The sequence below is a fragment of the Eubalaena glacialis genome, chromosome 9, assembly GCF_028564815.1.
Source record: "Eubalaena glacialis isolate mEubGla1 chromosome 9, mEubGla1.1.hap2.+ XY, whole genome shotgun sequence".
Lineage (NCBI taxonomy): Eukaryota > Metazoa > Chordata > Mammalia > Artiodactyla > Balaenidae > Eubalaena > Eubalaena glacialis.
Genome location: NC_083724.1, coordinates 21,279,287 through 21,300,515, shown reverse-complemented (window position 1 = coordinate 21,300,515; position 21,229 = coordinate 21,279,287). Strand labels below are relative to the sequence as shown.

Below are 21,229 nucleotides of genomic sequence, written 5' to 3'. Positions count from 1 at the left end.
GAGTCTGGTGTGATATCATGGCTCTGTTCCAGGTAAGGAAACGGGGCTGGGCTCGGAGAAGTCGGGAGGCTTGGCCATTTTCTTGCACGGCTGGGAAATGACACCGCTGGAATCAAAACCAAAGTCCACCTCGGGCGGTCTGAGCAGGAACCGCCGGGCGCTCTGAGAGCCCTTGGTCCTGGGTGGTTTCTCGGCGTCCCTGGGGCGGGGGCCCTCTGGGGACAGAGGCACTTCCCCTCCTGGCTTTGTTTGGCTTGGCCTCGGTTTAGGGCAGGATTGGCAGAGGCAGGCTGACTTGCATTTCTGGTTTTGGGTCTGTTGCTGCACTTTCCCTAGGGGTGGGCGGGCAGGCTCAGCGCAGTCACTGCTGGTACAGGCCCCAGCCCCCCACCCCCCGAAAGGGGAAGTGCAGCCTGCTCCCCTCTCAGGGCCCAGTGCCAGGCCCCGAGGGCACCGATTGCTGCTTCCCTAGTCCATCCTTCCAGATGGAGGGGTCTGGTGGGGGGTGGGGGAGGTGAGAGAATGTAGGGCACCAGGGAGCTGGCTGCTGAAGTTTGTTTTTCTTGAGGGAGAAGGCTCCCTGGTGGGTGGGGGACGGGCGGGGCACTGGGTTGCTCTGGGGACTGAGATCCGAAGTGGGCTCGGGAAGAAGGAGCCAGAGGCCAGGCTTTAACCCCAGCTTAGCCCTGGGTTTTTTGTTTGTTTGTTTGTTTTTAGCCTTGGGTTTATGGGCGCCTTTGGGCAAGTCCCTAGGTCACTGTCCAGGCTGGGCCCTCTGTCTTCCTGTCAGTTCAGTGGAGGGTCTCTCTGACCCCCTGGGAACAAACTAAGGTTCCCAGATGAGATTCCTGGATTGGGGCTCCTGGCATCACAATTGCCAACTTCGACTCTGGGAGTTTGACAGTTTGCTTCCAGGGGTCCATGGGAAAGATGTGTCACTGTTTGAGGTTCGTGACCATTGTTTTAATCACCATGACTACCACCACCATCATCCCATTTCAGAGCTTTGGACTTTTTTATAGTCTACTCTCCTGGTGTGTCACTTGGGTACATTGGTTATCCCATTTCATAGGTGGAGAGCCTGAGGCCCAGAGGGTTTAGGGACTGGCTTATCCTGGCCCCGTTGTGTGATTCTAGGTTGGCCCCTGCTCCTTTCTGGGCCTCAGCCTCCCCATCTGTGCAGCGGAGATTTGGGCTCGCTGAAGTTCCAGGGTCTGAGGCAATGAGGTCCAAGGGGTTCCTGGGTGGAGTTGTCTTCATCCTGGAGCTGCAGGCAGGATTTCCAGGGCAGGAAGTCCTCCCGGTGAGTGGGCACCTGTCTTTGGCTGTGCCTGGGAACCAGACCCTGGCCACATGGTCCTAGAGTCCTCTGAGGCTTCCCCTCCTGGCTCAGCAACTCTCTCCGCACCCCACCGCCCAGGGTGGTGGATGGGGAGGACCTTTCACTGTCATCCTCCCAGGCGGTGCTCTTACCCGCACCGGGCTTTCACATCCGCTCTGGTGCTCCCAGACGCCACTGTGACCTCTGACACGTGTGTGCAGCACCCTGCAGCTGCTCCGACCTGTGGCTGGGCCACTTATTCCCAGATGTGAGGCCTGGCTGGTCCAGGGCTTAAAAGAATTCCCAGCTGCAGGCATAGCCTTTCAGCCTCTGGCAGCTGTGCAGTGGTGCATAAGTCACTGCTCTCTGGGCTCATCTTCCTCATCCATCAAATGGACATTTGTGGTCTTTACAGTAAGACCTCTTAACCTATGTGCTGAGGTATTTAGCCCTGAAATTTTCCACCTTTGCGTGTGTGTGCGCGCGCGTGCGTAACTCTATAGTTCCCAGGGATGTGTGGCATCTTTCTCTTTCATTAGTTCTAGGTGCTGTGGCCTCTTCGTAGACGAAACCTGGGCTCTGAGTAGTTCTAGGTCCAGCATTCCAAGTCCTTAACTGTGATGAGGGACCCAACCTAGCCCAGGCCTGACCGACTTTCCCGTGTGACTGTGACACTGAGACACCCCTGACTTTCTCTGAGTCCCAGTCTTCCTGTGAGATAGCTGCTTTTCACACTCCATCAAGGGCACCATTTTTCCCTTTGCAAATGAAATCTGCAGGAACCCAGCAAAAACTCCAAGGGTTCTGAGAGTTGTGTGTGAGGCAGGAAATGCTTCCCTTTTTGTATGTGGAACTTCTGAGGTTCCTCCAAACACAGTTTCAAAAGCACTGGACGGATGATCCCTCAGTGAGGTTCCATGTGTCTGTGACATCTGTCTAGTCCAGGTGTGAGCAAATATTTTGAAGTTCGGGTTTTATTCCAGTTTATTAGTTTCAAAAAGATCTAAACATTCAGAGCAAGTTCTTATTTGAATGACTCACTAAGGTTTTTTAAAACCTTTGGTTCAGGTAGAAGATATCCTTTGGCTGGGTCCAGGATTCTCCCACTTGGTGATTGCTCTGGCTTGGGGCTTGGTTTGATTCTGGCCCATGAAGGCAAAGGCTGTCCGGCTCCTCGTTTATTCACAGAGTGACTTATTCACAGAGGGACCATGACATTTCCCTTAGAGGGCCAGTGGGAAGATTACATAAGAGGGGTTTAATCTGCCATGGCCCCTGGCATACGGTAGGAGCCAGATAATGGTAACTAACCTCCCCCTCTTCTCCCTTAAATGACCAACCATGTTTTGATGGAGCAGAAGTTTCCAGCAAGGAAATAAGGGCGGGAGCCCATATTCAGTTAAGCCAAAGGGACTGTCAGGTTTCCATGTGGCACTTCGGCTTTCACAGTGTAGGGTGTGGGGTTTGGGTCACTGCTTGATTTTGTTTCAATCTCTGTGACATTGGCTTGTGCACAGTAGCCCCCACTTGTGAGCCTTCCTCATTTTCTCTTTATTTCACAGATGTTTGAGACCGAGGCAGATGAGAAGAGGGAGATGCCCTTGGAGAAAAGGAAGGGGCCGGGTGCCGAGGACCCCTCACCCAGCAAGGACCCCTCTTGTGGCCAGGATCCTCCTCCAGGACAAGACCTTCCACCCAAAGAGGACTCCTCTTCCAGCCAGGAACCTTCTGCTGGCCCAGAATCACCATCCAGCAAAGACTCACCTTCCTGCAAAGAGTACCCTCCGGGCCAGGAACCCTTGCCAAGCAAGGACTCCTCACCATGCCAGGAACACCCTACAGCCCCAGCCTTCTTTCCATGCCAGGACCTTCCTGCTGGGCAAGAACCCTCTCCCAGCCAAGACCCTCTAATCAGAAAAGACCTCCCTGACATCCAGGACCCCCCTGCCCAGGACCTTCCGCCCCATCAAGACCTGCCCCCCAGCCAGGACCCCCTGGCAGCTGAGCCCCTTGCTAAGGAGACCACGAGCTCTGGGGACCCACCAGCAGCCACAGGAGACTCGCCTGTGGCCTCCAGGCCAAACTTTGTGATCCCCGAGGTCCGGCTGGATAGCACCTACAGTCAGAAGGCAGGGGCGGAGGGGGGCAGCTCGGGCGATGAGGAGGATGCAGAAGAGGCTGAGGAGGGCGAGGAGGGCGAGGAGGACGAGGACGAGGACACAAGTGATGACAACTATGGAGAGCGTGGTGAGGCCAAGCGCAGCAGCATGATCGAGACGGGCCAGGGTGCGGAGGGAGGCCTCTCGCTGCGCGTGCAGAACTCGCTGCGGCGCCGGACGCACAGCGAGGGCAGCCTGCTGCAGGAGGCCCGCGGGCCCTGCTTCGCCTCCGACACTACCTTGCACTGCTCAGATGGAGAGGGCACCGCGTCCACCTGGGCCATGCCTTCGCCCCGCACCCTCAAGAAGGAACTAGGCCGCAATGGTGGCTCAATGCACCACCTTTCCCTCTTCTTCACAGGACACAGGAAGGTAAGGGGGCCAAGGGTGGAGGGGGAGTGGGTACATGACAGGGTGGGGTGGAGGGAGCGTGCGTCCAGGAGCTGCAGGGAAGGAGCCTTTGCTTTGTCCCACCTCTGTTCTTCTCTCAGCCTTCCAATGAGCCTTCCACCCATTTGACAGAGGATGAAACTGAGGGCCAGAGGGACCAAGAAGGCAGAACCTGGACTTAAACCCAAGACTTTATGACTCCAGATATTCTTACAGCTACGTTGTACTGGGGGAACCCACAGAAAGTAGAGCAGGTGTATTTGGATCTAAAAGATCCAACATCATAACTGGAGAAATAGTTACAATTTACACTTGGTCCAGGACTAGCCAGACTAGAAATCTATCAGCCAACAAGGATGACAACACATATTTCCTCTGTGCTGGCATTATTCTAAGCGATTTACAAGAACTCATTAACTCTCGCAACAGCCTTGTGAGGTAGATACTGTTGTGAGGAAACTGAGGCACTGGGAGGTTATCTGATTTGCACCGGGTTGCAAGATTTATAAAAGTCTGAATCAGAATTAGAATGTGGCTCCAGGGCTGGAGCTCTTAACCACTGTGCTGTTTGCCTCTTGCAAATATTTATAACTAGAAGAATAAGTGTTTATTGATTTCCTGCTGTGTGCCAGGCCCTGTGCTCTGTGCCACAGCAGGGGCCACATAAATGTGTGAGGCTGATCTCAGCCCATGAGGAATGCTTTTTCTGTGTGGGCCCCGAAGGTGGCCTAACAGTGAAAAGATTGCATCATGGCCTTGAAGCCCGTTAGCCAGCTTGAGCCTGGGCTCTGTCCCTTACTAACTGTGTGGCCTTGGGTGAGTCACTCAGCTCTTCTGAGCCTTAGTGTCTTCTCTGAAAAGCAGAGATTAATAGCACTCACATCCCGCTGTGGTTGAGGGTGGACCCAAAGAGCCCAGTGCCTGATGACATTCGTGCAGGCGCCAGGCGAATGCTGTGGAGGTGCTCACAGCCAGTGTGGTGCAAGGTGTTGTTATGACAACTGTTGTGAGGCCAGGCAGGTGCAGATTCAGGGAGGAGAGACCCCAAGGGCCTAGGGGCACGAGGGAAGGCTTCTGGCAAAAGATGCTCCTCAGTCTGGCCTTGAAGGTTGGGCAGGTTTAGAATAAACAAAGAGGATGAGGTAGGCATTCTGTGAAAGACCATGACCTGGACAAAACTGTCTGTAGAAGTCAGTTTAGCTAGAACAAGGGATTTTTACAGTGCAGGGATGGTAGATGGGTGGCACTCATTCTGCCATTTCTGCCTCCAAACCCATGGCAGACATGACTAATGGATTCCAGCACATTTCCCCACCAAGTTGGGACCCGGCCTCAGAAACCTTCTTAGCTTCTCAGCCACTAGCAATAAGGCCGCTGGGCACGTGGGAGGACCCCTTCTGCTGAAAGGTGGCTGGGCTGGAAGGGCCGGTTGGGGCCCTCCAGAAAAGGCCTTTGTGTCCAGGAATTGGAACTAAATCCCAAAGGAATGGGGACTGGATCTGTTTCCTCATCTGTAAGCACTTTGATGTGCTCCAAAATCACCAGGGGAATAGGTTATTTATTTATTTATTTTTTAACATCTTTATTGCAATATAATTGCTTTACAATGGTGTGTTAGTTTCTGCTTTATAACAAAGTGAATCAGCTATACATATACATATATCCCCATATCTCCTCCCTCTTGAGTCTCCCTCCCACCCTCCCTATCCCACCTCTCTAGGTGGTCACAAAGCACCAAGCTGATCTCCCTGTGCTATGCGGCTGCTTCCCACTAGCTAGCTATTTTACGTTTGGTAGTGTATATAAGTCCATGCCACTCTCTCACTTCGTCCCAGCTTACCCTTCCCCCTCCCCGTGTCCTCAAGTCCATTCTCTACGTTTGTGTCTTTATTCCTGTCCTGCCCCTAGGCTCTTCAGGACCTTTTTTTTTTTTTTTTTTTTTAGATTCCATATATATGTGTTAGCATACGGTATTTGTTTTTCTCTTTCTGACTTACTTCACTCTGTATGACAGTCTCTAGGTCCATCCACCTCACTACAAATAACTCAGTTTCGTTCCTTTTTATGGCTGAGTAATATTCCATTGTATATACGTGCCACATCTTCTTTATCCATTCATCTGTCGATGGACACTTAGGTTGCTTCCATGTCCTGGCTATTGTAAATAGAGCTGCAGTGAACATTTTGGTACATGACTCTTTTTGAATTATGGTTTTCTCAGGGTATATGCCCAGCAGTGGGATTGCTGGGTCATATGGTAGTTCTATTTTTAGTTTTTTAAGGAACCTCCATACTGTTCTCCATAGTGGCTGTATCAGTTTACATTCCTACCAGCAGTGCAAGAGGGTTCCCTTTTCTCCACACCCTTTCCAGCATTTATTGTTTGTAGATTTTTTGATGATGGCCATTCTGACTGGTGTGAGGTGATACCTCATTGTGGTTTTGATTTGCATTTCTCTAATGATTAGTGATGTTGAGCATTCTTTCATGTGTTTGTTTGCAATCTGTATATCTTCTTTGGGGAATAGGGTATTAACATATAGATTTCTAAGTCCCCCTACCCCAGAATCTGGAATCAGATTTCCTGGAATCAGAATTTCCAGGGGGTGGTGCCCAGACCTTGCATTTTATTTATTTTTTATTTATTTATTTATTTTTGGCCACGCTGCAAGGCTTGCAGGATCTTTTTTTTTTTTTAATAAATTTATTTCTTCATTTATTTTGGCTGCGTTGGGTCTTTGTTGCTGCGCACAGGCTGTCTCTAGTTGCAGCGAGCGGGGGCTACTCTTTGTTGCGGTGCGCAGGCTTCTCACTGTGGTGGCTTCTCTTGTTGCAGAGCACGGGCTCTAGGCTCCTGGGCTTCAGTAGTTGCAGCACACAGGCTCAGTAGTTGTGGCTCGCGGGCTCTAGAGCGCAGGCTCAGTAGTCATGGCGCACGGGCTTAGTTGCTCCACGGCATGTGGGATCTTCCCGGACCAGGGCTCGAACCCGTGTCCCCTGCATTGGCAGGCAGATTCTTAACCACTGCGCCACCAGGGAAGTCCCAGACCTTGCATTTTAAACAAGCCCCTCAGGGATTGGAACGTTCCGCATAGTTTGAGTATCACCATCCCATTTCTTGAGGCAGCTTCTATAGGAAAGAGTCCAGAACTCTGTCCTACTGAGGTGAGGCTTCAGGCTGACTCAGGCCAGGCCTGGACACTCTCCTCTGGAGGACGGCTGAAGTCTAAGGGCTTGCCACCTACCTTGCGCCTCCCAATTTCAGTGCCCCCACCAGACCCTTCCAAGTTATGTCCCCTGCTCCCCTTGCTCCAATACAAATACTTGTAGACAGATAAATTCACATATATTCTCATGTACATTTCTAGTTCCCTAAATCCGTTGATCTCAGCTCCTATTTTGGGGCAGATACTTCCACCTGGTAGTCCAGCGGGCCTGGGCCAGCTCTCTCCTGTCTCCGCTTCCTCCTTTGGGTGCCAAAGGTTCCCACTGGCATCCTCCCCTCCCCCACCCTCTTTTGGCCTGTTGCTTCCTTTCTTGGGCTTGAGTAACTAAGCTGGCAGGGACCTCAGAGGCTGCCACTAGCCCCTTGGTGGCTACCCTTCCACGTGGCTTCTGCTTGCCAGGCCTCAAGTCCCTCATCATCGTTCATATCCTGCTCCCTCCAGACAGCCAACTTCAGTAAGAAGCTAACCCTTGTCAGGGGGAAGTGAAGTCTAGGCTGGACAGGTACCCTGGTCTCCCTCCATCCCTCACTGGCAGTGGGCCTTGGGCAAGTCCCTGCCCTTCTCTGTCCCTCAGTTTCCTCATCAGTAAAATAGGTATTATCAGTAAATAATATTGATACCTGCCTTCATAGCATTGCTGGGAAGATGAAAGAGCCTGGTTCGGGTAAAGTGTTCAGGGCAGTGCCTGGCACTCAGCACCTGCTAGGTGCTCCATAAATGGGAATTGTGTTGATGATGATGGTGATGATGATGGTGATGAAGAGGAGGAGGGGGAGGAGGATAGCAAGAGTAGTAACGGTTCTCCCAGCATTCACTAGGCGCCTCCAGCTCCCCCTTCTAGCCTTCACAACACTGCCGCGAGCTGGGACCAGTTGTACTCATCTTACAGTGGGGAGCCTGAGGCCTAGGGAGAAGGGTTTGTCCCAGGCCACGTGATGATGGAGCTGGACAGTGGCCTCACCCTGTCCAGTTGTCTCTGGCTCTACCCCAGACCCTGCACACCTCTTGCTGGTGAGGGGCAGGGTGTGGGGGGATGGCAGCCAGGGGAGGCGACGGGTTTTCCTGTGACTTCCATCTTCCTGGCTTGGGCCTGGCTTTCCAGGTGGCGGTCCATGGATGCCAACAGATCACAGTTTCCAGGCAAGAGGTGAAGAGGAGAGGGGTGAGGTCTTCAGGCTGTGGAGTCAGACGGGCTGCATTCATGTTTCAACTCTGTTTCCTCCCTCCTGGTCCTGAGACCTAGGCCAAGTTATGTTTTTTTCTCTGAGCTTTAGTTTTCTCTTATAAAATGGGAATGCTAAGTCTTCACGGAGTTGTCCCGGGGCTTCAAGAAGATTGCAGCGTGTTGACAGCTCTGTGCCCACAGTAGTGATCCTGTGATAGAATGAGACCCAGGAGGGCCAGACAGAGCTGGCGTGGCCTCAGGCCTGTCATTGTGCTGCTGTGTGGCTAAGCTGAGACTGGCCAGAGAGCATGCTGCCTATCACAGGGGTGACAGTCCCTATGTTACTCCTCGCCTCACCTGTCATTCCTCCCTCTTGTACACTGAGTGATTTCTGCTGTGTATAGGACTGTCTGAACCAGACAGACCTGAGAGATGGTCCACTCGGCCACGATCATCTTATGGATGGGCTGCCTGAGGTCTAGAGAGGAAAAGATCCCCCAGGCTTATCCCGCCGGTCATCCCCTGAAGCTGGCCCCTTGTGCTGGGTTGAGTTGTCTCACAGTGCCCTCTGCTGCCAGACCCCCGCCTTGACGGCTGCTCCCTGGAGGTCTGGCAGAGCAGATCCACGGGCCTGTGTCTGTCCTTTTCCTGGGAGCTGGGGGAGCTCCAAGAGTATCTGTGTCTCAGCCCACGATGCTGCCATTGAATTTCACCCCAGCCTGGCCTGGCTTGGCCCAGGATCACGGGTCATGCTTTGACAGTGAGGAGAAGAGGCTGTGGCCCCTCCCTGGCTGTGCTTCATTCTCCCCTCCTGCAGGAAACTGGCTTGGGCAGAGGCTGTCAGCCGAGGGTGCCAGCCCTGCTGCACTAAGCTTACCACCTAGGCTGCAGGTCAGACAAGAGGTGCCTTCCAGCTCCAAGACATGATAATACCTTCTAGCCTCCTATTTTTAAAAAGCCTAAAGGACTATTTCCTCTGTCTAAACAAATAAGTGTAGAGTTTAGCTCCAGTGTTTCTACAAGGTTCCTTGGGGTCTGCCAGGATAGTCTGGGTCAGAGAGGGCATGGCCAGGTGGCCCCAGAAGTCAGATCAGGACCAATAGGAGAAATCAGGTGAGGCCCTGTTCACAGAAAAGCCCTCAATCATGGGTGGGCTCTGGAGCCAGACCTGAAATTCTCTGCTACTGGCCAGCTCGGAGAGCCCAGGCAAGTTACTGGACTCCTCTGGGCCTCAGTTTCCTCAGCTGTAAACTGGGGGAAATAACAGCAAATAGCTCTTAGAATTGTTGAGAAGGTTAAATTAAAGTATGATATGGCACTTTAGCACATTGCCTGGCATATAATAAATAACAGCAATAACCACCATAGCTTATAGTTATTGAGCACTTCCAGTACCAGGCACTTTCGCTTGTGTTCCTTAATCCTCATAACGGCCCTATGAGGTAGGTCCAATTATTATCCTCATCTTACAAATAAAGAAACTGAGGCACAGAGAAGGGATGTAATTTGGCAAAGGTCAATTAGCTAATAAGTGACTGAGCTAGGATTCAAATCCAGGCAGTTTATTTTTTTATTATTATTGTTTTTTAAAATAAATTTATTTTATCTTTGGCTGTGTTAGGTCTTCATTGCTGCACATGGACTTTCTCTAGTTGCGGCAAGCAGGGGCTTCTCTTCTTTGCGGTGCGTGGGCTTCTCATTGCGGTGGCTTCTCTTGTCGTAGAGCACAGGCTCTAGGCACGCGGGCTTCAGTAGTTGTGGCACACGGGCTCAGTAGTTGCGGCTTGCGGGCTCAGTTGCTCCGCGGCACGTGGGATCTTCCCGGACCAGGGCTCAAACCTGTGACCCTTGCATTGGCAGGCAGATTCTTAACCACTGTGCCACCAGGGAAGCCCCTTAAATCCAGGCAGTTTAGCATTTAACTCTTAACCATGACTATTATTATAGTTATAATTACAATATGAATTATAATTATTCTTCCAGTCCCTGGAGGTGGCCAGGGGGCTGGGCAGGCCCCAGGGATTTCTGTCTGGAGTGAAGGGAGGGCTGAGTGGTTCTGGGTTCGCCTCCATTCGCCTTTCAGCAGGGAGGGCCATGGAGCAGAGCAGGCAGTGGGGAGCAGATGGGAAGGAGAGGCCCCTTTGCGTGCTGGGCCCTGGGCAGGCCTCGCTGCAGCTCTTGGAGACAGGAGGCTTGGGAGCCACTCTGAGGCTGGAAGTCAGAACCCTGACTCTCTGTCTCAGTTTCTTCTCTTCCTGGCACACAGCACCCCTTGGTGTGTGGGTTTCGCTAGCCGCTTTGGGGGCCGACTCCCAGGGCCAGAGTTCCCTGGCCCCTCTGTCAGGCTGATTGGTGAGGGCCCGACCCTGGAGAAGATGACCCCCTCCCAGCAGTGGAAGGAAGAGCCCATTTCCCAGCAGTGCAGAGGCTGGGGGTGCCGGGCGGGGCGGGAGTGGTCCCCAGGCCCATTGTGTGGGGCCGATAAAGTGCGGAAGCTGAGGTTAAATGGGAGGAAGCCCAGTGCTGGCGGCCCTTTCCCACGGATGGGGGCTTCAGGCACGGCCCAGCCAGCCCAGCACAACTGTGACCTGTGTGCATGGGGTGACAGTGACAGCGTTCACTGGGCTGTGAATGCTGGCGGTCCTCGATTACTGAGGGCGCCCTGTGTGCCAGGTTGGGCCTTGGGGGCCCAGACTTTATCCTGGTGAATCTCTCAACAGCAGGTTGGGTGGCCGTCACCATGCCTCTGCTAGAGCTAAAGAAGTTGAAGCTGAGAGGCCAGGAAACGTCTCCAAAGTCAATGGCAGCAGGATCTATACCCAGGCCTGGCTGCAAGCTGTAGATCCGGAATCCCACACCACAGACGGGCGTGTGCCTGTGTGTGCACGTACACACGTGTTTACAACCTTGGTAGGGCAGCGTTCTCAGGAAAGAGGCAGCATTTCCCCTGAGTCTTTCATTGAAGGCATTCAAAATGTGCCCCATCCTCTGCATTTAACTAGCAGCATCCTCTGGCGGAGAAACACAGGCCCTGAATTCAGACACACCTAGATTCCAGCTGTCACTTAAAGGCTGTCACTTAAATCCTTGGACAGGTGGCTTAACTTCTCTGAGGTTCTGTTTACTTTATGGACTTACTCTGAAGATTAATGAGATAGTGTCTGGATAATGCCCATTCTGAGGTCTGGCCTGTAGCATGAGCTCCATGAATGAAGCTGTAATTCATCCATCCATCCATCCACGGGTGGTTGCACCACTGAGGCTGGTAGCTCCCCCTGCTGGCTATATCTGGATTAAGGCCACTTTTCTTGCCAGAATTGAGAACACAGTATTTAAAGGTTTAGCCCATCTTCTTTATTTTACAAATGAGGAAACTGAGGCCCAGGGTATGGCTCATGAGGAGTCCGAGCTGTGATTCACATCTAGGGGCCTTCTGTCTTATCTTAGGACATAGTGTCCAAGCCCAGCCTACCCTTAGTTCTACCTCCTCCAATATCTCAGAGCATTTCCTGTGCTCCCGCTCTGGAGTGGCACTGTTGGGGCCCTGGTTTCCCCTGGAGGAGGCTGGGCACACACAGGCAGGGCGACAGAGGGCGGCCCCAGTAGAGCAGGTGGGAGCCTGGAGTGGTCTGGAGGAGGCGAGGAGTAGCAGACTGGGAGGAGGTAGAGACTGGGCAGAAGAGGAGAGAGCGTTCCAGGAAGGGGGCACAGCACAGGCAAGGGCAAGCAGGTGGGGGTGGGCTCAATGGAGCCCCGGGGAATAAAGGTGCAGGCCTTGGATCAAGCAGTGAGGCCTTCATGACACATCATTCCCAGCCTGCTTTCCCTCTCTCTTGATTCATTCATTCATTTAACAAGTATTTCTTGAGCTCCTAATGTATACCAGGCCCAGTCAAGGTGACCTAGGCAGAGGTGAAGGCAGACAGAGGCCCTGCTCTTGGGAACTCACAGTCCAGTAGAGGAGACAGATTTGGAAGAAGCCATGTTGGTTATAGTGGGGACCTCACAAGGGGTGAAGGGGGCACACCCTTGGTCTAGGGGTCAAGGAGGGCTTCCCAGGTGAGGAGGCATTTAAGCAGATTACCCGAGGTCAGGTCTTTCCTGAGGCTGGGTCTTAGGGGAAAGGGAGGTGGGAGAGTCATAAAAGCATCCCCCATGGAAGGAATAGCACGTGCAAAGCCCGAGGTGAGGGGACCGGGCTGTGAAGACATTCCTTCTGGCTAGAGGGCAGCTTGAAGAGGTTGCTGGAGTAGGGGTCGGGCCAGAGAGATAACCAAAGGAGTTGTAACTGAGGTTGTTATGGAGCTTTCTGACCAGATCCTAAGATGGTAGACCCTGCATGTCATGTCGGGGAGTTTGGACATTATCCCGAGGGTACTCGGGAGCCATGGAAAGCTATAAGGCAAGAGAGGTGCTCTCCTGTGTGATAATTTACTTAACACACTGCTGACCAATCCCAGGTCTCTTTAAAACCTCAGAATCCTGAGTTGGTTAGTCATTATGATCTCCATTTTGAAATTAAAAGCACTGGAGGCTCAGAGAGGGACAGCAATTGGCTAAGTCACACAGTAGAACCTTCGCTGAAGCTTCCTCTCTGGCCTGCCCTACTGCCATGAATGCTGTGTTTCTGGCTTCTCCCTCACAAGCCGTGTATCAGGAGGAGGCTCCTTTGGGTGGAGGCTCTGCTAAGCCAGCCGCACTCCATGAATAGACTGCTCCCTGTAGCGGGGTCTCCCTCCCTCCCCTGTTCTTCAAGGGGTGGGAGCATGGAGGTGGGGGTGGTTTGTAGGAGCTGCTGGGTCCCTGAGCCTCTCTTTGGTCAGGCAGCAGCCCCTGCGTACCCAGACTGCAACGTGTCTGTGTTTTCTCTGCAGATGAGCGGGGCTGACACAGCTGGGGACGATGATGATGCCTCCCGGAAGAGAAAGAGCAAAAACCTGTACGTTGGAAAGATCCCTGGTCCTCACCCTAGTGATGGGGGGGCTCCCTGCACCCCACTTCGTCCTCTGCCCTCTGGCTTATTCCCCATGCCTAGTGGCCTAGGGGTAGAGGCGGAGAGAAGGGGCTGAACCCAGTCCTGCCCCAGACAGACACCCGTGAACAACGGGATCTTGGGACTTAGCAGTGGCCCCAGGGTAAGGTCACCAGGGTCCTGAGCACCCACCACTGCCCTCAGCATCCACTCAGAGTGAGGCAAGGTGCTGATTTAGTATCTGGAAGCCACAGGGAACGAAGCAGAAGCAACCAACCAGGTTGCCCTGGCCCTGTCCAGCTGCTAAGCCAAGCAGCAGCCCAGTGACCACGACAAGTTCTTTGCTCCCTCTGAGAAAGGGCTGACCAGACTGGTCATGGGATTCCCCTTTCTCCTCTCGAGCTCTTGAATGCTAGCAGTCTTGGGCATTGCCAGAAGGGGGTGCTGCTGGCTCAGAGAGCAGATCCGGTACCTTTCTGGCCACGCCCCTCTCCCCCCTACCCCGCTCCCGCGACTATTTATACTTTCGATTCGATTCGGAGGTTTGTTAGAGGCGCTCATTCATTAACAGAGAGTGAGTGGTTTCTTCTCGGGTCTCTTTGTACCTCGGGCCCTGGAGACTGCGGGGGGCAGGGATGGGAGGAGGCAGTGAGGCACCTGGTGGCCCACAGAGGGAACCCCTCCCCCTTCAGGTCCTGTAGTGCCCACCATTATGCACCAGTTGGGCCGGGGGGTGTGGAGAACAGGAGTCCTTCCCGGATGCCTTCTGCAACCTTCTTCCCTGACCTCGACCTTGGCTGGGGTCCACTCCCTAGAAACTCTTTCCCCAGCTTCCCCTGCCCTCTCCAGTTTCCTGCAGCAACTGTAGGCTTCTCTCACTCTGCAGCCAGGAACAGTCACACTTTCTAGGGAAGGTAAAATGCACAAACAAAAATAATTCTTTGCACCAACCATCCGGTCCAGGCAGCATCAGAGCTGCCGTGGGTGGTGCTCCCAGGGGTGGAGCAGTGGAGGGCAGCAGAGGGTGGGCATCCAGGGTGCTGGAGCTGCCCTGTTCCACCAACTCTAGCCTTCTTTCAAAGTGGGCACTGCCTTTTGACTGCCTGAAGTTCACATTCTTAAAAGCTTAGTCAAGGACTCTTAGAATCTGGGTTGATAATAAAAATAACTCATGTTTATTGTACTAGGCATTATTCTGTGTGCATTACATATATTATCTAATTTAACCTTTACCATAATTTTTATTTTTTTTTTACATTTCTTTTTTCTTATTTACTCTATTTTGCAGGTGAGTAAACTGAGGCAGAAAGAGGTTAAGTTACTTGTCCAAGGTCACAAAGCAAGGAAGTAGTAGAGTTGAGATCTGAAACCTGGCATGTTGGCTCTAAAAGTATATATAAATATACATATATTTTAAAATTTATTTATTCAGAGCCTGTTATTATTAATATTAATTAATTAATTATTTTTTTTGGCCTCGCCACGCTGCTTATGGGATCTTAGTTCCCTGACCAGGGATCTAACCTGGGCCCCCGGCAGTGGAAGCACGGAGTCCTAACCACTGGACCATCAGGGAATTCCCATGGAGCCTGTTATTTTTAAGCTTGGTGCAGAGCACCCTGAAGGAGGTCCACAGCACCCCAGCTAAGTAGCCTTTGAGCCTCTAGTGACAGGAGTCCATTCCCCAGAGGGCACTCATTCCATCTTTTCATGGCTCTGATTGGAGGAAAGTGTTCCTTTAGCTTCCTCTTGTGGGTCCCTGTTCTGCTCTCTGGGCCCACATGGGGACACATGAGGCACCTCTGAGCTCTGCCATCCTTTCTCGAGTTGCCCGTGTGGCAACCAGGGACTTCCGAGGACCTCTCCAGCTGTGCCCTGCAGCTGTGAGTCTGCCCAGCTGTGCATCTGGGAGGAAAGGCTTGGCTGGGCAGGGGCTTCAGCCTCCTCCAGCCACAGAGAAACACAGTGGTCTCTGAGCCAGCAAGGAGCCCAGGTGGATGGTGGCAGCCTGCAGATTGGACCTCAGGCAAGCTTCCCCTGCTCCCTGGGAGCGGGCCAGGAGCAGGGGCTCTGAGACAGAGCACTGTGCCCCAGGAAGCCAGGCTCTCTCACTCCTAGCCACGCCAGGGCTCTCCGAGGGCCTTGGTCCTCACCAGTCCAGTCCCTGGACTCCTTGGCCTTATCTCATTGGCTTGGAATCTGCTAGAGCAGGATCCCAATCTCTAATCAGCTGTCCCAGACCCTCAGGACAAGTATGGATTAAGCCTGAGCGCTTCTGCCCCAGGCACTGTGCTAAAGCTTTCTGTGCATTTTCTCCTTGCCTCAAAACAACCCCAGCAGATGGTAGGTACTATTATCATCTGTGTTTAACAGATGAGAAAACTTGACATTCAGAGAGGTTAGGTAACTTGACAAAGGGCACACAGTTGGTAACTGCTGGAGCTGGGATTTGAACCCAAGACTGTCTTGCTGTGGCACTGTAGCTTTTAACCTCCACCCTGGACCACTTTCCTTCATTAAACAGGGTGTCCCATAGGTCTTAGTGCCCTTTGAAGCTTGAATAACTTCAGAAGTATGCTCCCAACTTATAAAAGACATTTGAAAGTTCAATTATTCAAATTTCTTTTATACTTATTTAGCTTTGTGATTTTGATAACACATTTTAAATTTTACGTATTTAATTTTTGGTTAAGTCAGCATTTTTCATCTGTAATCAGAAGGACAGAGATCAAAAATAAAACAAAAAATTTATTACTCAAAAGTCACAAGACTAAATATGCATGAAAAAATTAATTCATTTCAAATCATGTTTTTGAGAGTTTATAGGATTTGTACTTTTGAAGTTATTCAGGCTTAAAACTACTGAAACTTTGTGGGACATTCTGCATATTCATGGATGGATGTATCCAAAGCCAATGACAGGCTGAGCTGTCTTCTGGCAGGAACTATTCTCTAGGAGGTGCCCAGAGTAGGGGTCTAGGGACACGGGGGAGGCAAACATGAGCATAAGACACTTAACCCCTTTCTTGCCAGCAGCTTGCCCAGGGCTGAAATCTGCCTGGGGGAATGGCAGGGCTAAAAATGGTTCTTGGCTAAAAATAGCCAGTCCTGCCACCCAGGTGGGCAGAGCCTCCCCTCCCTCCCGCCTTCCCTCCCAGCAATTTGCTGACTTGTTTTCTCCTCCTTCCCAGGGCGCTGCCATGGCAACGGGGAGGCCAGTCACAAATAATGGGTCTGGCTTCCTGCCTGGGCGGGCCCCAGAGGCCGCCCCTTACAGACACATGCCCCTTTCACAGGCTCCCTCTCAGGGTTGGCCAGGAGGGATATTTTTTTTTCTGCCCCGGTCCTGGTCCCTCCCATTTCCTGGCTCCTCCTGTCTGAGTCCCAGCCCAGCCTGTGCCTGGGAGTCCAGTCCTCCAGCTGGGATCCCAGCGAGCGCTCGGCTGCAGCCCGCACCGTTGCCGCCTGGGACGCGGGTTGGGAACAAGAGCCTGGGGTGCTCCCAGCAGACCGTCCCAGGCAACAAGGTGGGGGGCCCTACAGCGATGCTCCGAGGCATGTACCTCACTCGGAACGGGAACCTCCAGAGGCGGCACACCATGAAGGAGTAGGTGCCCCTCACCCCAGCCTTCACCCTCCCGACCCTGAATTTGCAGCGGCCGAGTGTGCCAGGCTGACCGACCCCCTTTTCTGCTTTTGTCCCCAGAGCCAAGGACATGAAGAACAAGCTGGGCATCTTCAGGCGGCGGAACGAATCCCCTGGGGCCCAGCCAGCGGGCAAGGCAGACAAAGTGACGAAGTCATTCAAGTAGGTCCTCTCTGGCACCCCTGGGCCCCCCTCAGACACTTACTGGTCCCTGTGGGAGCAGGGCTAGCAGTGGGGTTAAGAGAGAAGGCTGTTGGCTTGATCCAACTCTGGGGCGATGGAGGCTCTTGTAGAGGAAGCCTGGTACCCGGCATGAGCAGCCCTCATGGGGAGATGCTGTCCTGGGAAGGATGACCAGGGAGGGGCAGAGGTGGGGATAGAAGTGATGCCGGCCCCAAGAAGGGGGGTGGGCCCCCTCCTGGGCTCCCCAGCCGGGCTAAGCTACTTTGTGGGCCAAGGCAGCTGACAGAGGTCACCCAGCCCTAGCTGCCCCACTTCCCTCACTGTGCCCCTTGCCTCACCCCTCAGGCCCACCTCAGAGGAAGCACTCAAGTGGGGCGAGTCCTTGGAGAAGCTGCTGGTCCACAAATGTAAGTGGGGGCCAGCCGGCCTGTTCCCTCCCTGTGTCTCTCCCCCCTCCTCCTTTCCTCCTCTCCCAGGCCCAGAGAGTGCGTCTGGCTCTGCAGAGGTTACCTTTCCCTCTTTCCTGGGCCCAGGACACCCAGTTAGGTGTCCCTACCATTGGGAAAGGCCGAGGCCCTTGGTCTGGCCTTGGAGCCGGCTGCTGCCAGCCCCTCCCTGTCCATGGGAGCTGGCACTGCCTGCCAGAGGCCGTTGGGACCTGTGTGCTCAGACCCATATTCCCAGAATAACAGTAAACATTTCCATGTACTGAGGGCTTAACACTGGGCCAAATGCGCCTGCCATCTCGTAGGTGGGAACCCCTCTGATCCTCACAGGGCTCCAGGAAATAAGGCTGATGATCCCCATTTGACAGATGAGGAAACTGAGGCACAGATGGAGAGTGACCTGGCCAAGGCCCACAAAGAGGCAATGGCAGGGGTGGGACCATATGCCAGGGTTCCTGGCTCTCAGGAGTGGGTCAGTTTACTAAGATCCCAGCAGCTGCACCTGAAAGGCCCCAGGAGGGTAAGGTGGGGGGCCTGAGGACAGGAGGGGCTGGTTTGGCCTCTCACCCCAGGATCTGGGCTTCTCCTCACAGATGGGCTAGCGGTGTTCCAAGCCTTCCTCCGCACTGAGTTTAGTGAGGAGAACCTGGAATTCTGGCTGGCATGCGAGGACTTCAAGAAGGTCAAGTCACAGTCCAAGATGGCGGCCAAGGCCAAGAAGATCTTTGCTGAGTACATCGCGATCCAGGCGTGCAAGGAGGTAGGGCTTTGGGCTGGGCCCTCGGGCCCCCATCCCCATGCCCAGTGGCCTCTCAGTGATTGGGGTGCCTGGAAGCCTCAAAGAGAGGAGCTCAGGAAGGAGAGAGGCCAGACTGACTCTAGGGACCATGTGCCCAGGTTGAAGAGGAAGCAGGCTGGGGCCCCGGGAAGAACAGAATCCTGACTGATAACAAAAATGGCCACTGTCAATGTGCTGCTGGGTGCCAGGCACATGCTAAGCCCTTCACGTATGAGCTCTCATATTTAACCCTCATGACAACTTGTAAAATAATTTTTAATATTATTTTCATTTTAAAAATGAGGAGACAGTCTCAGAGAGCCTAACATGTATTGAGTGCTTCCTGTGTGCCAGCTGTGTCTGTTTAATATGGATGATCATGCTTAATTTTCACAACTCTTTGAGGAATGTACTATTCTTTTTTTAATTTTTAAAATTAATTTTATTTATTTATTTATTTATTTATTTATTGGCTGCGTTGGGTCTTTGTTGCGGTGCGCGGGCTTCTTATTGCGGTGGCTTCTCTTGTTGCGGAGCACGGGCTCTAGGCGCGTGGGCTTCAGTGGTTGCAGCATACGGGCTCAGTAGTTGCGGCACGTGGGCTCTAGGACGCACGGGCTTCAGTAGTTGTGGTGCACGGGCTTAGTTGCTCCGTGGCATGTGGGATCTTCCTGGACCAGGGATCAAACCCGTGTCCCCTGCATTGGCAGGCGGATTCTTAACCACTGCGCCACCAGGGAAGTCTGAGGAATGTACTATTATGCTACCCTATACATAAGACATTTGAGGCTCAGAGCACTTAAGTGATTTGCTTAAGGTCACACACCTAGATGTGGCACTGCTGGGATTTGAACTTGGGCAGCCTGACCCTAGAGGCAGTGATTTCGGGCCCTATAAACTCTACCACCCCTACAGTAAGTGACCGAGCCAGGACTTGATTCCGCTAACCTGCGGGCCTCCCCTCTGAACCTTAAGATGTGGAGCAGAAGGGCTTGGGGGTGAGAGGCTGGGCAGGTCCTGTCCCGGCCCCTGGCCCCTAGGAGCAGCTTCTTGCAGGCAGCCTTGACCACGTCACCCTCTGCCTCCACAGGTAAACCTGGACTCGTACACACGGGAGCACACCAAGGACAACCTGCAGAGCGTCACGCGGGGCTGCTTCGACCTGGCGCAGAAGCGCATCTTCGGGCTCATGGAGAAGGACTCGTACCCACGCTTCCTCCGCTCGGACCTCTACCTGGACCTCATTAACCAGAAGAAGATGAGTCCCCCGCTTTAGGGGCCACTGGGGTAGAGCTCAGCGTTCACACCAGGCGGGCTGGGCCCCTCCCCACCTGCCTCCCTACCCCCTGCGACAGAGGGGGCAAGTGAGCCCCCAGAGGCTGTGTCCGGACAGACAGACGGACATTTGGATGAGAGGCCTGGACCAAGAGAGGCCCAGGCCACTGGAGGAGTAGAGGGACTGGCCCTGTTGGGCCCCCACTGCCCTGGTACGAGGGGGCCCAAGGGTCCTGGCAGGTTAGGGGCCCTGGCTGAGCCGGATCTGGAGCTGCTGCTCCCTGCTGCGGAGACTTCGCAATGACCAAGTTCCTTAAAGAGCTGGCTGATGGGCAGGGGGCCGAGGCCTGGGCCCTGGGGCTCTCCAGGGGGGGTCACTCGGACTCACAGCTCAGACCCCCGCCTTGAGTTTTATTTATTTAAACAGCAGTCGGATGCTTGGCACCTCGTCCTGTAATAGGAAACCTTTGCCTCATCAGTTTTCCTAATTTACAAGTGCAATATTTTAACCAACGCCTTGTGAAAAGCCACCTTGCGGAGGTGGGCACCATTTTCCAGTTTCAGGGGATCTGCTGGTCCCGAGCCCCAGTGGCGGATAGCTGGGCCTGCTGGACTGACAAGGCCCAGAGGGGCGGGGGCTGCAGTCTGACCTCACACCAAAATCCAGCACCCCTGAATGAGGGGTCCCCTGGGGCCTCTGGGAAAGCATGGCACCCTCAGACCACACAGCGGCCGAGTTCAGGAGCAAATAAAAGCCCTGTGTTATTTTTTGTTCTTGACCCTTTCTGTGTGTTCCTGGTTTCAAGGCTTCCCAGGGTGACTGGGGCTGGGACGGCTGCTAGGTGGGCCCTCAATCCAGCTTCTTCTCCTCTCTTGCCGTCACCTGCCTCCCGTCCCGGAGCTGGTGCTGCTCCCTGACAACCACCTCCTCTGTGCCAGGTGCTCTGCCAGGCTTGTTCTACTTACCATCTCATCTTCACTGCGAGCCTGGGAGGTGGGGGTTATCCCCGTTTTACACATGAGGCAGGTGAAGCCCAGGCAGGTAAGGTGACTTGTCCAAGGTCACACAGCCGGCAAGTGGCAGAGACAGGGTTCAGCCTAAGCCCACCTGGCTGCAAAGCCTGCTCTGTGGATTGTCGTCCTCTACCAGCTACTGGATGGAGTCCTAGCTGGGCTGCTAACTGGCTCTGTGACCTTCGGCAAGTTCCTTCACTTCTCTGCCCTGCCACACCCTGAGATTCTAGTGGAACTTTCAGGTAGCACAGGGATGATTGGTGGAGGTGGATGGGGCCAGAATCTCAGGCAGGGTGGCAGCTGCAGGCAGGCAGGCTCATGGAGGCCTTTAGGACAGAGGAAGAGCTGGGGAGGTCGGGATGGGGGGTAGGGTTCCCAGAGAGTCCCTCTGTGGCCCTGGGAGAGACTTCCCCCTCTGTGCCTAACAGGAGATACAAATTTAGGAAAGGCCTTGTTCGAAGCCACAGTTCAGAGGAGGCCCTGGACCCCCTCACTTAGAGGGGTAGAAGAGATCCCAGCCAAGCTGATGCAAAAGCTGCCCCTGATGCCCACACGTCACCTGCCAGGGTCCGGAGGCAGGGACCAGGGTGTGGCCTAGGGCAGGGACTGGCTCAGCTGGGCTGACTTAGATGAAGGCAGACAGAGTGGGTGCA

At 53.6% G+C, this 21,229-nt stretch overlaps 1 protein-coding gene across 9 annotated transcripts in view; it reads left to right on the top strand.

Moving 5' to 3' along the window:
- The window catches only part of RGS3 (regulator of G protein signaling 3), a 128,195-nt gene extending 107,876 nt beyond the window's left edge, over positions 1–20,319 (top strand). For 8 of the 9 annotated variants that reach the window (XM_061200062.1, XM_061200064.1, XM_061200061.1 and 5 more), the window contains 6 exons: positions 2,884–3,852; positions 13,137–13,201; positions 16,941–17,042; positions 17,409–17,470; positions 18,103–18,269; positions 19,378–20,319. In XM_061200062.1, coding sequence (XP_061056045.1) covers positions 2,884–3,852; positions 13,137–13,201; positions 16,941–17,042; positions 17,409–17,470; positions 18,103–18,269; positions 19,378–19,563 — 1,551 coding nt within the window. In that variant the 3' untranslated portion in view covers positions 19,564–20,319. Of the gene's footprint in view, positions 1–2,883; positions 3,853–13,136; positions 13,202–16,634; positions 16,842–16,940; positions 17,043–17,408; positions 17,471–18,102; positions 18,270–19,377 lie in introns of those variants that run through there. The other variant, XM_061200071.1, reaches the window with a different exon arrangement.
- Positions 20,320–21,229: the final 910 nt, after the last annotated feature.